The following is a 13,871-nucleotide window of genomic DNA, read 5'->3' as shown; positions in this document are numbered from 1 at the left end:
ATTCAAAATCCTAAATCTTTGGGTAAACCCTAAACCCTTGGATAAACCATAAACTCTAAATCAGAAACACTAAACACTAAAACACTAAACCCTAAATCCTAAACCCTAAACCCTAAACCCTAAACTCTTGAGTGTTTTAGTGTTTAGTGTTTTTGATTTAGAGTTTATAATTATCCAAGGGTTTAGGTTTTAAAATTTAGGGTTTAGGGATTAGGATTTAGGTTTAATTTTTTCTAGGCGACGTTAAAAATATTTTTTTGGTAATTACTACTATTTTTTTATTTATTTCTTTTTATCTTTTTATTTTTTAAAAAATAATATAACTTGACAATATTTTGTTTTCTTTTATAAAAAATATCGAATATAAAATAATACAATTCTATTGATTGGTGAACCCAATAATAAGTCTTTTCTTACCATTTATTTGACTGTTTTTTAAGAGTTATTCTTGGGTTCAGTCCTATGTTAAACTTCTAGGTTCACCAACCAATAGGATTTCATTATTTTAAATTCGTATCTTTTAGAAAATGAAACAAAATATTGTTAAGTTATATTATGTTTTTAAATTAAAAAGATAAAAAAAAATCGTAGTTAGAGAAAAAAATATTAATTTTTTTTTTAACTTCGTTAGCAAAACACTAAACCCTAAATTCTAATCCCTAAACCCTAAACCCTAAATCCTAAACCATTAGATAAACCCTAAACCCTTGGATAAATCATAAACTTTAAATCAAAAACACTAAACACTAAACACTAAAACTCTAAACCCTAAACCCTTGAGTATTTCAGTGTTTAATGTTTTTTATTTAGAGTTTATGATTTATCCAATGGTTTAGAGTTTATCCAAGCGTTTAAAATTTTGGATTTAGGGTTTAATGATTAAGATTTAGGATATATGGTTTAAGGATTAGGATTTAGGGTTTAGTGTTTTGCTGACGACGTTAAAAATATTTTTTTTTGTAATTACTGTTATTTTTTTTTTACTTTTTTATTTTAAAAACATAATATAATTTGACAATATTTTGTTTTCTTTTATAAAAGATATCGAATATAAAATAACACAATCCTATTGGTTGGTGAACCTCTATAAATTTTTTTTTAATTGTCTTTGTATTTTGGTTGTTTACTATTTCTATCGAGTCATTTTACACATCATCAACGAGTCATTAATATGTCCACATATATAAACCCGTGTGAACTTGCACAGAGGAAAAGAGAGACTTCAATTTCGTAGAAGAACTAGATGGTTTACTTTATTTAGGTTTTGTCTACACTTGTAACTAGAGTTATTGAACCTTGTAAGAGCATGTGCAATGTTGATACTCGATTTGGAATCCTTAGGAATAAATAAATAATTAAAAAAAAAAATGAAATTAAAATTTTTATTTATTATTCATGATTCAATAAAAAGATACAAGACTTATTAATATTCTTCACCAAATTTGTTCCAAATATGCTCAATTAGATCTGTTTTCAAATGTTCATGTATACGAGTATCCCGAACACATTCCGAATGAGAAATATGTTGTTGAGATTTGTAGGCATGTTGGCTTCCACCCGTGAACTTCTGGTTACGTTCCCTTCTTCAAAATCAGATATATCAAATTATGTACCGTATCCATCCCGTACATTTTCGACTATCATATTGTGTAGTATGATACATGCTCTCATAATCTTGCTTATCTTTGCTTTGTCCAATGTTTTTACCGGGTTCTTCACAATCGCAAAACAATCAAATCTATGGCGGTAGGAAGATAGAAACCAAACTAAATAGGTTCTACTTAACTAGCAATTACCACCAATGCAGAGAAACCAAACAACTAGCTTCTACTAAACTAGAACCAATTTATGAGGTATACAAATACAAATACAAATACACTACTATACGTTTATAGTTATTAGAAAAGAGACTAGGCAGTTGTGGTATCGTACCTAAAGAGAGACTCGAGCTTCTCGACACTCTCGTTTACATCTTTGAAGCTCTTCCTGCATAAACATTAGATCAAATTGTCATAAGTTTTACAAAATATCATGAAGAACAAATAAAAACTCAAGAGAGATACGTACCATTGACAAACATAAGCGCCAAACCTAGAAAAACCAATACGGAGACCATTACACAAACTTCCAATGCATAGCCATTTGTAGACTCTTTGTTCTTCTTGAGCTCACAGACGGTCTTATGTAGCTTAAGCAGCTTCTGATCACACTCGAAACCTTGCTCCTTAAGCAGCCTGAGTTCTCTTTGAACCTCAAACACCTCCTCCGTAACTGCCACATCCCACCATTTCCATATGTGGCAGCCCCCATCATCTCTATTCTCGCACGTCTAGTACAACCTCCCTGGATCTTTTCGCGTGTAAGATGTTGCAATAGCAGCCTCACTGCCACAGTAACATCTCGTTGGGATGCCATCATCAGCCTCAGGTGGGTTGCGAACCGGCTCGCCAACAGAGAAACTACTCTGTCCTTCATCCGCGTAAAGAGCAGCCTCTGCTTCAAGAAGGTACGTCATGTCGAACTCATCTGACGAAGACGGCTGGCTGTACGAATAGTCTTGTCCCATGATTGGTTAAACCTGAAAGAAAACCAAGATTCTTAGTAACGAAGATGATATAAACAACAACAACCACAGATCTTTAGAAACGAGCACGGATTGAACAAACCGTAAGCAAACATGAATCACATATAAACTGTAAGCTAACACAAATAAGGACATCAAAGAAGATTGTAATTGAACGAGAATATCCGCAAATCATTTCAAAACAAAATAGATTGAAAACCCTAAATCGAGTGAAAACCCCAAATCGATTGAAACTCTAATTTTAAAAGACAAATTGATTGAATCTTCACAACCTAACCCTAATTTGAGGAGAAAACAACAAAGAAAAAAAAATCTCGACGCATAAATCAACAAAATCACCCTACGATTTACCTTCTTCTCGGGATGGATCGAATCGCCTTTGATATCGCCTTCACTCGAGACATTTCTTTTTTCCTCGCCTTTGGTCGAAAATGAATAATTTTTTTTTGATACGTACGAATGACAAAGCCGACGGACGAACCAAAACGTGCCACGTCTCTAAGGATCAACTCCGTTAAATCTTTATTTACGGATTGATCCTTTGATTATTTCGGTTAAATAATATTTCTTTATTCCGATAACCATCGGATTAGGCGCTAAGGATCTATTAAGGATCAGCGTTGCGGCTGGTCTAATAAATATGTTGCTTTCGACATTTGACTTGTAATTTACCGCACCTAAAGTTATAGCCGGACATCATTCATGTACAGCTCCACGTGAGATGTATCTTTTTGAAATATTTTTTCTTGTTTCTAATACTAAAAGAGTAGTAATTTATTATAGATCTTAGAAGTAATTTCCATCTATGCGGTTACTATTTGGTTATCAGCAATATTGGTATGGTACAACAACAGGTGGATTTTAGATCCGTGAGGAACTATTCGAGGACACATCTCCCGCATAATCATTGTATAAGTAGACTTCGAAGTCTATCAAGAGCGAAAGAAACTAACAAACCTTACGCACATGGTACTTCAGAATGGGACATATCAAAGCATATCTCCTGAGAACAAGGTATTTAAGACACCTTTAGGTCTACTAAGCCATGCGCGTGAACCTCAGGGTCATGTAACAGGAAACTAACTACGTTACAAACTATTGAATGAAAGAATAGATTAAGTAGGGGTTATTAGTTGTTGTATTTTAATGGATTTGAAAATCCGAACTAAATCTAGTGTTATTGGTTCTATGATTTTCAAATCTGTATTAAAATCATGTGTTATTGGTTTAATGATTCATAAATTCTATATCAAATCAAGTGTTATTCAATCGTACGGATTTACTAATATATTTGATTTAATAATGGATTTGAATGGATTTGTTTGGATTTTTTTAGTTAAAAATACAAAGACTCAAATCCGAGGGAAAACCTCCAGATTTCCATATTTTACTTGGATTTATAAATACTATATGGATTTCTAAATCAATCAAAATATATAAACCAATAACACCTCCTAAATTGATTAACCAAAGTTTGTTCCAATCAAGTGCAAGGCCGGCCCTAGGGAATGCGTTGTGAAACATTTGCAACCGGCCTCCAAATTTTTTTAAAAAAATTACATACGAATAGGCCCCCGAAAAAAAATTTTAGGCCCCCAGATTTGTAAATTTTTTTTTTTACATAGACACACCCACAAGCCTCCAAAATCTCAGGGCCGGCCTTGATCAAGTGTATATATATACACGATTTAAGCAAAAGGAAACTAAACCGTATTGGTTATCTAATTTAACCCGGTATTATACACAATATGCCACAGTCAATTCGCTGAAACTGAACCATCAGGTGGAAGGAAGAGACTTGGGATAGACATACGGTTAAGAATAGAATGAAATGGTCCAGAGTGGAGAGGCTTCGTCATGATATATCAGCATGCTGATTAGCACTTGAGACGTGCATTAGTGTAATGAAGCCTTTCTTGACCTGATCACGGACGGTGTGGCAATCTTTCTCCACGTGCTTCGTTCGTTCGTGGAAGACCGGATTGGTGGCGATATGCATTGCAGACTTATAATCACAGAAGAGCTTTGCATTTGTCGAAACCTTGATGTTAAGATTCGTGAGAAGCTGTTGTAGCCAAATTAACTCACAAGTAGCATGCGCCATGCTGCGATATTCAGCCTCCGTACTACTCCGGCTAACCACGCCCTATTTCTTCGACTTCCATGTGATCAAGGAGTTTCCAAGGTAGACACAATAACCAGTAAGAGAGCGTCTACTATCATATGACATGTTCCCCAATTAGCATCAAAAAATGCATTAAGACACAACCGAGAAGAACCATAGTAGAATAGTCCCTGCCCGGGATTGTTCTTGATGTACCGGAGTATCTTGTGAGCTGCTTCGAGATGAATATCCGTAGGAGATTGCATGAACTGTCTCAGACAATGTACCACAAAGGTGATGTCAGGACGAGTGATTGTGAGATATAGAAGATAACCAATCAAGGCACAGTAGCTGTTGGGATCTTGAAGCAGAGTACCATATTCTTTACTCAACTTAACCAAAGGATCCATAGGTACAGAACTCGGCTTACAAGCAAGAAGACCAGCATCAGATAGAAGACTCAACGCATATTTTCGTTGAGAGATAGAGATGCCTTCAGATGATCGTGCAATCTCCAAGCCAAGGAAGAAACGTAGTTGTCCTAAGTCCTTGATCTTGAAACGAGAACTCAGAGTCTTCTTGAGGGAAGCAACTTCTTCATCATTATTGTCAACAATCATAATGTCATCGACATAAACAAGAGCTGCAGTGAAAACAAAGCCTTGTTGCTTGACAAAGAATGTGTTATCCGCTGGAGATTGAGTATAACCAGGTGAGAAGAAGACCTCAGAAAGACAATGGTACGACTGACGTGAGGCTTGATTCAATCCATAGAGCAACTTGTGAAGTCGACATACTGGATTAGGAGGAAGAGAGCCAGAAACGGGTACATAACCCTGAGGAATGCTCATAAAGATTTCCTCATCAAGATCACTATGCAAAAACACATTAGAGACGTCCATTTGAGACATGCTCCATCCTTGTATAGCTGCAATACCAAGAAGAAGTTTCACACTAGCAAGTTTAGCCACTGGTGAGAATGTATCAGTGAAATCTACCCCTTCATGTTGTGTGAAACCCTTAGCCACCAAATGTGCTTTATAACGCTCTATGGTACCGTCTGTATTGTACTTAATGGTATATACCCATTTGCAACCAACTACATTTTTACCCGGAGGTAAAGATTCAACAGTCCATGTCTTATTTGCCTCCATAGCCTGCAACTCATCAATCGTGGCTTTTCGAAAATGTGGAGATAACATGGCCTGCTTAAAAGATGTTGGTTCTGTCTCAAGAGAATAGGAAATAACATAAGATTTATAAAGGGAATTAAGTTTATCATAGGCTAGAACAGAGGAAATAGGATATGAAACAGGAGATGAATGTGTTAAAGGGGTTAGAACAAGAATACTCTGAGCAAGAGCACAATGGTATTGAGATAAGTAACCATGAGCTCTGGTATGACACTTAGGTCTGTCACCGAGTAGTCGTCCTTGCCCTGTAGCTACTGGAATAGTCTCTCTATGTATGTTTGTGGCATTAGGAACTATAGGTGTTGGAATCACAGAATCAAGGACAACATGAATATGAGCAGGCAAGATAGTTCTATCAAAGATGTTCAGAGAAGGTGAAACAGAGAAAGATGTATCAATAAATGGAAATGCGTTTTCATAAAAGACAATGTTTCGTGTAACAGTGATATTATTTGAATCAAGATGTAGCACTTTATAGCCTTTGTAACCACTCGGAAAACCTAAGAATACACATCTATCAGCTCTAGCAGAGAATTTGTTTCTGTCTTTAAGTAAAGTAGATGCATAACATAAGCAACCGAATGTTTTGAGAAAGAGTAATCAGGAACTTTCTTAAGCAAGACCTCATAAGGTGATTTATCATGTAACAAAGCAGAAGGAGTTATGTTTATGAGAAAGGCATCAGTACATATGCAATCACTCCAGTATATTAGTGGGATGTTAGATTGAAATAACAAAGCTCTCGCAACATTAAGAATATGTTGATGCTTTCTCTCTACAACAGAGTTCTGCTGTGGAGTATAAGCACATGAGTATTGATCAAAAATGCTATGTTCTTGAAGAAGTTGAGTGAATACAAGTTCAGGTGCATTGTCACTACATATCGCTTTAACATCAGTTTTATATTGTGTCTTGACATGCTTAAAAAAAAGTGGAAAGACTTTCGAAACATCTGATTTATTTTTCATCATATAAACCCAAATAGCTCGTGTACAATCATCGACTAATGTAAGAAAATACTTGTATCCTTCTATTGACTCAATACCAAAGGGACCCCATACATCTAAGTGATCCAAATCAAAAGCAGACTATGACATGTTATTATTCGATACAAATGGCAATCTTTTTTTGTTTAGCTAATGGACAAACAAGACAAAATTTAGACTTATGTAGACTAGACGTGGTTATAGACAATGTACCAGTAAGATACTTTAACTTGGAAGTTGATGGATGTCCAAGGTGCTGGTGCCATAGGTTCTCATCTACTTGCAAGGATCCACAGAATTCCAGAGAAGAATCAACAGCAGGTTCAAAAACATATAGATTGCGCAATAAACTTCATCTACCAATCATCCAGCCCTGAGTAGACTCATGTATCAAACAATGATCAGGATAGAAGTGAGCAGACAAGTGATTATCATGCAAGAGTGTACAAACACTAATAAGATTGAACCGAAAAGATGGAACATGCAGAACATTATGCAATTTAAGAGATTTTGATAATTGCATAGTTCTAATATGAGATATTGATTCCCTAATGCCATTAGGGAGAGAGACTGTAACGCCAGTTACAGGAGAAGTCTGAATAAACAATGACATATTTGAGCATACATGCGTAGTTGTTCCACTGTCAATTATCCAAGCACCATTGGGCATTGCATTGGAAAGAGAAGAAATACATTGATGTTGAAAAGTGAGGATATTGTTATCAAAACGAAGGCTACTTGATGGAAATGAAATGGTTATATTTGGTGATGAAAGGAGGGGTGCAAAAGAGACATTACCAGCTGAGGATTGAGGATCCATGTATCCATTTTCATTAACCGTTGATTGTTGAGTTGTGACAACATTCACAGCAGGTGTCATAAAGGCCTGGAGCTGTTGAATCAGAGATTGTAGTTGGCTTCTGTCCATATGTCCTGAAGACTGACCAGACTGCTCCGGAAGAACACTCGCAGCAACATTTTGATTAGCGTATTGTGGTTGCTGAGGTATGAAGTTGTTATGAATCTGTGGTCGTGGTTGCGGATAATTGTTTTGTCCTCTTGGTACAAAGCCAGATGCTGAAGCAGAAGACCTGTTGTTGCGATGGCCAGGGGGATAGCCATGGAGTTTGAAACATTTAGCAACCACATGACCGAGTTGACCACATTAGGTACAGAGAGTTCTAGACTTTGGACGAAAGCCACCAATAGAGTGAGTAGCAACCATGACAGGATTCTCAGACGGAGAGGCAGCATTCAAGAGAGACTAAGCAGGACCCGAGATCTGAAAGACTGCGTAGCCGGTATTAAGGATGACTTGATAGATTTCTGCCTCTCATCCTGAATGACAAGATTAAAGACGTCTTCAATGGATGGGATTGGCTTGATCATTAAGATGTGGCGACGAGTAGGCTCATATGCTTCATTGAGTCCCATCAAGAACTTAGTCACACGACTTCGTTGTTGAAGACTCTCCCATAACGCTGCTGCATTGCATTCACAACGGCCACAAGTACAAACTGGCAAGTCAACATAGTTCTTGTGCTCCTCCCATAATGTGACCAATGCAGTATAATAGGTGCTAATATCCATTGAACCTTGTTGTAAGCGACTCAATTGTTGTTCAATCTCATAAACCCGCAGAGCATCTTCCTGTTTAAATCGCGAGAGTATATTCTTCCAGATCGAATCAGCGGTCGACATAAACAAGAGACTTTGACCTATCTTCTTCGATACAGAGTTCATCAGCCATGTAGCTACCATATCCTTACATCATGACCAAGAACCAGAATCCATATGATTATCCGGAGGTTTAGGGATCATACCATCGATGAATCCGAGTTTGTTACGGACATTGAGAGCCATACGCACCGATCAACGCCAAGAGTGGAACTCCACACCGGAAGAGGACGATCGAAGACCAAGATGAGACCGGCATGATCGGAGCTATGAATGTAGTAGGGATTCTCGTACTGATCCAAGAATGTAGTTTCCAGAGCTATATTAGGATTCATAGAGGCGAAGACGAAAACGAATGTTGAAAGATGAGAGCTCGATTCAAGTGATGAATCGACTTTAGAGATCGACGAGTCTTGATTCAGAATGCGAAAAGGAGAACCAAGAGAATGTAAACGAAGGTGATGATTTCCAACTCGAGAAGAATCAAATCGAAAACGAACTGAAGAAGAATCTGAGAACAAGAAAGACTCATGATGATTGAAATCACGGAATCACTATGGGAGGAAATGTCTCAGCTCTGATACCATATTGAATGAAAGAATAGATTGAATTGATTAACCAAAGTTTGTTACAATCAAGTGTATATATATACACGGTTTAAGCAAAAGGAAACTAAACCGTATTGGTTATCTAATTTAAACCGGTATTATACACAATACAAACTTACAATTAGTACTCACATTAAAAGTCTTGGTACAATATCCTTTGGATACCCGGTATCTGAATCCGGTATAGACAATTCCTTATAAAAACCATCTTAAACACCGGTTAAAAGATATGTCAAAAGTTTACTTTTGTAGTTCATATGATTTTCCATTTTTTCTCTAGTATATCGAAGTATTTTAAATATGTAGTTCATGAACTCTGTATGATGTAAATCTACAAAATATACAGATTATTCGAAAGAAAGATAAATCGAAGAATGTCCTTTAAGAAAATGGGAGCCTAATGAATATCAATAGAGAATTGCAGCAGGCATGAACATATAAGATGTCTCTACTCATGAACCAGATATTGCTTCGAGGCCGCCACGAGAGAAAAGTCAGTTTGAGAGACACAATTTAGCAAAATCAAAAAAAGAAAGAAAGAGACAAACGAGAGATAATATGAGGACAAAACATATGAATAGTTGAGGGCGCATAGTACAAGTAGATGGGGTTTACTTTGTTTTGTCTCTATTTTATCAGGACCGATGAGAAGGAAAGGTGGCTAATCGTTGCGAGTCTATGAGTGGAGGAATCTTTAAATATCTCCTTTGCTATGCTCTTTGTATGTAATATCAAAGCCGTGAGTGCTTTCCACATGCAATTAAACTGATCCTAAATTCCAAAAGACATACCATACTAATAACTTACGTTACCATAATACATACGTCGTACTATCCAACAAAACAGAAAACGATGTTTACCATCAAGTCACAGAATATTACTATTCCGATTGGTGATCAAGAATATGATTCATGATACTTTAGATGGATTTGACTAATGTATTTGATAAAAATGAAAAAAGAGAAATCATATTCTAAAACTGTAAGTATAAGATTTTAAGTAGAAAGAATAAGATGGTAGAGCTTACGTTCCAACTTCTACAAGTAGACGACATACTATGGTCAGCTGATGTTCAATCTAATTTTTATATTTTTGGCGTATTTTCTTTTCCTCATAACTTTCTTGTGTGTTTTACTGATGATAAGAGCACTTGCAACGGGGCATGACAACGAATCCGTCAGCCCGGTCCGTTGCACTTTTTGGATTTTTTAACTAATATAAACCCAGCCCATTTGACGGATTGATCCGTAAATTGCATCTTGACGGACCCGGTCCGTGGGCGACGTGGCGGAAATAGATTGGACGGAGGCGCGAAGGTGTTTGGTATTGGCGGGAAAAAAAAATCGTCATTTCGACGAAAGCAAAGAAAAAAAAAACCTCTCAACTCTCTAGGGCGATTGTCGGATCCCACCTTCGCGATTCAACTCCGTCTGATCGTCAAGGTAAGTAGAAGCGTTTTTTTTCTATATTAATCGAACTAGATTGTTTCCATTTATATTCAATAGAGTTGGAATCGTTTCATATCAAAATTAGGGTTCGAAAAAAAATCTGCGATTTGGGGATTTTTTATTTTCAATCGATTTGCTTTCGTTTCAATCGATTTTGTTTTGTTTCAATTGATTATTTTCCGTTTAAATCAGGTTTCGATTAGTTTTCGATCGATTTAGGGATTTGAAGACCCTTTTGGGTCTCGATCGATTTAGGGATTTGAAAACCCTTTTGGGTCTCGATCGATTTAGGGATTTGAAAACCCTTTTGGGTCTCGATCGATTTAGGGATTTGTAAATTGTGCATTTTTTCCATTCGATTTAGGGTTGCGACTCTATTTAGTGTCGAATGGTGTTCGTCTTTCTTATTGTTTTTCAAAATCAATGCTAATCTTTGCTTTTTGCTTGTCTCTTTCTTTGCAGGTTAAGGAAAATGGGAAGGTATAGCTATAGCCAGCCGTCCTCATCATCAGCGTCCATCGACATCACCTCACTTCTCGACGCTGAAGCTCAGTTGTACGCCGATGAAGCTCAGAGTAGCTTCGATAATGGAGAGCCGTTTCAGAACCAACCTCAACCTGAGGGGGATGATGGCATCCCGACGATCTGCTACTGTGGGAGTGAGCCGGTTGTTGCTACAGCCTACACGGAAAAAGATCCAGGCCGTAGGTATTTCACCTGCAACAATGTCGTTGATGGAGCCACTCACATCTGGAAGTGGTGGGATGACGCGGTCATGGAGGAGATGAGGGAATTTCAGACGGAGATAAGACGGCTTAAGGAAGCAGTTGCAGAGAGAGAGAAGAAGCTGCTGCTGCTAGAGAAGACTGTGTACGACGCAGGAAAGGATACCACACGAGTTAAGCTAATGGTGTGCCTGCTAGTGGTCATAGGTTTGGTAATCTTGGTTCTACATGGTAAGTTCTCGACTTATTTGGATTTCATTTTCAGTTTATGCGTTTGTATTAAAACATTTGACTGCCTAATGTTACTTGTTTATAGGAGTAGCTTCAAAGGCTTCAATGGAGGAGTGTTCTATCACCTGTCCAATGGCCAAAAAAGTAAAGGTACTCTGCTTTTCTTTTCTATCACTTGACAATGTATATTCCGTAAAAAAAAAATTCAAATAATATTGTAGATTAATTGAATGGTTTTTGTAGGTAGATAAAAAACTACTAGGACTGTATTAATAAATGCTACTGATTTGCTTTATATCTTCCCAACCCGTGTGATTTGATTGGTTTTAAAGGTTCTACGTTTAAATTGCTGTAGATTAATTGAATGGTGTTTGGTTAAATAGCTGTTATAGTACATAGGATTTAATTTTGCTACTGATTTTTGCCACTGATTTTGAATGGTGTTTGGTTAAATTGCTTTTAGTTTGCTTCCTATCTTCCTAACTGCTCAGATTTGATAGGCTTTTATTGTATAATAAATTGGAACATGTATTACTTAAGGCTCTGTGTAACTACTTGAGTAACACAGAGCATTTTTACAGCCATGTCGGGTTATAGACACCTGCTGTACAGTCAAATGCCAGTAGATCTTGAATCACCCGAGCCTTTTTGGCTCGGGTGTCAAGCTCCTGATGATTCTCCTAGCGAAATCCCACCTGAGTGTCCTAGTCAAGTCCCTGGTCAGTCTCGTAGGCAAGTCCCTGGTCAGTCTCGTAGGCAAGTCCCTGAGGAGTCTGTTAAGACCTTTGCAGATAGAAGGAAATATTCACCCAAAGAGGATAGGATCCTTATTGGTGTTTGGCTTAACACCAGTAAGGACCCTCTCGTAGGCAACGAGCAGAGAGCTGTTGCTTTCTGGAAGCGTATTGTAGACTACTACAACGCCAGCCCTCAGCTCGTTGGGGAAGTACCACGAGAGGTTACTTCTTGTAAGCAGAGGTGGTCTAGGATCAATCATGAAGTATCCAGATTCACTGGTTGCTACAACCAGGCGCTGGGGGAGCAGAGAAGCGGCCAAAATGATAATGATGTGATCAAAGCTGCTTACGACATATTCTTCACCAAGTACGATACCAAGTTCACACTCGATCACTGCTGGAGAGAGCTCAGGCATGAGCAGAAATGGGCCTCCACTTATATGGTTAAGGATGGTGGAAAGGAAAAGCGGAGGCTAGTGGTGGATCTTGACGGACCAGGAGAAAATGTTATTGGAGAAGATGAGGATAGACCAGTCGGGGTAAAGGCTGCCAAAGGTGCCAGTAAGAAGAAGAAGAGTGGTCGAGATGAGGAGTTGTATAAGCTACAAGGCGTTTTGGAACTTAAGGAAAAACTGTCTAGAAATAAACTCCTTGATCGCTTGCTGGCCAAGAAAGAGCCATTGTCTGAGATCGAAACAACACTAAAAATGAAGCTTATGTCTGAAATGTTATGATGTGTACTGTGTGTTGTTTGAGGTCACTTGTAGGAAAAGTTAGTACTTGTTGTGTGATGTGTGTACTTGCTTAGTTGTTACAGCTAAACTAACCATTTTTTAAACGTGTTGTTGCAGGTAGTCACGGGAGGATAGGAGTTCTTTTGTTCCTTAGCTAATGCGGAGTTGTCACGGGTGGATTTAGAGTACTGAGAGCATTTTGGCATGTAGCTCCTGCTCATAAGTCACGGGTTTTCCCTTCTTGTAGTATAAGTACTCGGATATGTATCTCTTTCTCCTCAACATCAAAAACCTTATCACCAAAACCTTTGTAATATTTTGGAATGAAAACCATTGTAATATTTTTCTACTACTTGCTTCTCTCAATCCTTTGTATCCATCTCATCAACATGCTTCTCGTACCATAACCATAATCAGGTTTCGCTTCTTGTTTTTGTTTTCGTTTTCTTGTTTTTGAAAGTTATTACCATAACCATTGTAATAATCAGGTTTCGCTACTTGCTTCTTGTTTTTTTTTCATCATAACCATTTAGTAAAATTTAGTTTTAAAAGTTGTTAGTAAACGCTGGTTTTTTAAAAGTTATAACAAACTCCAATTGAATAGATAAAAAAATATATCAGATTCACTAAATAGAAGAGATTTTTCAAACTTAGAGGAAATTATTATATTTTTAACTTATAAGGAAAAAAAAATAGAAGAGATTTAAAAGTAGAACAAATCTAAATATTTAAAAGTAGAAGAAAAAAAAATAGAAAAGATTCAAAAGTAGAAGAAATCTAAATATTTAAAAGTAGAAGAAAAAAAAATAGAAAAGATTCAAAAGTAGAACAAATCTAAATATTT

At 37.1% G+C, this 13,871-nt stretch overlaps 1 protein-coding gene across 1 annotated transcript; it reads left to right on the top strand.

The window, feature by feature from the left end:
- The first annotated feature begins 12,139 nt into the window (after window positions 1-12,139).
- Window positions 12,140-13,027, top strand: LOC106447902 (glutathione S-transferase T3-like). Its single transcript, XM_013889852.2, has one exon. It carries the CDS (start codon window positions 12,140-12,142, stop codon window positions 13,025-13,027), a length of 888 nt encoding a protein of 295 aa, XP_013745306.2.
- Window positions 13,028-13,871: the final 844 nt, after the last annotated feature.

This window comes from Brassica napus, chromosome C2 (genome assembly GCF_020379485.1).
Source record: "Brassica napus cultivar Da-Ae chromosome C2, Da-Ae, whole genome shotgun sequence".
Taxonomy (NCBI): Eukaryota; Viridiplantae; Streptophyta; class Magnoliopsida; order Brassicales; family Brassicaceae; genus Brassica; species Brassica napus.
This window is presented reverse-complemented; position numbering and strand designations above follow the sequence as displayed.

Bases quoted from the DNA above. Each gene is read 5' to 3' on its own strand.
- LOC106447902 (XM_013889852.2), top strand. From the start codon at position 12,140: ATGTCGGGTTATAGACACCTGCTGTACAGTCAAATGCCAGTAGATCTT.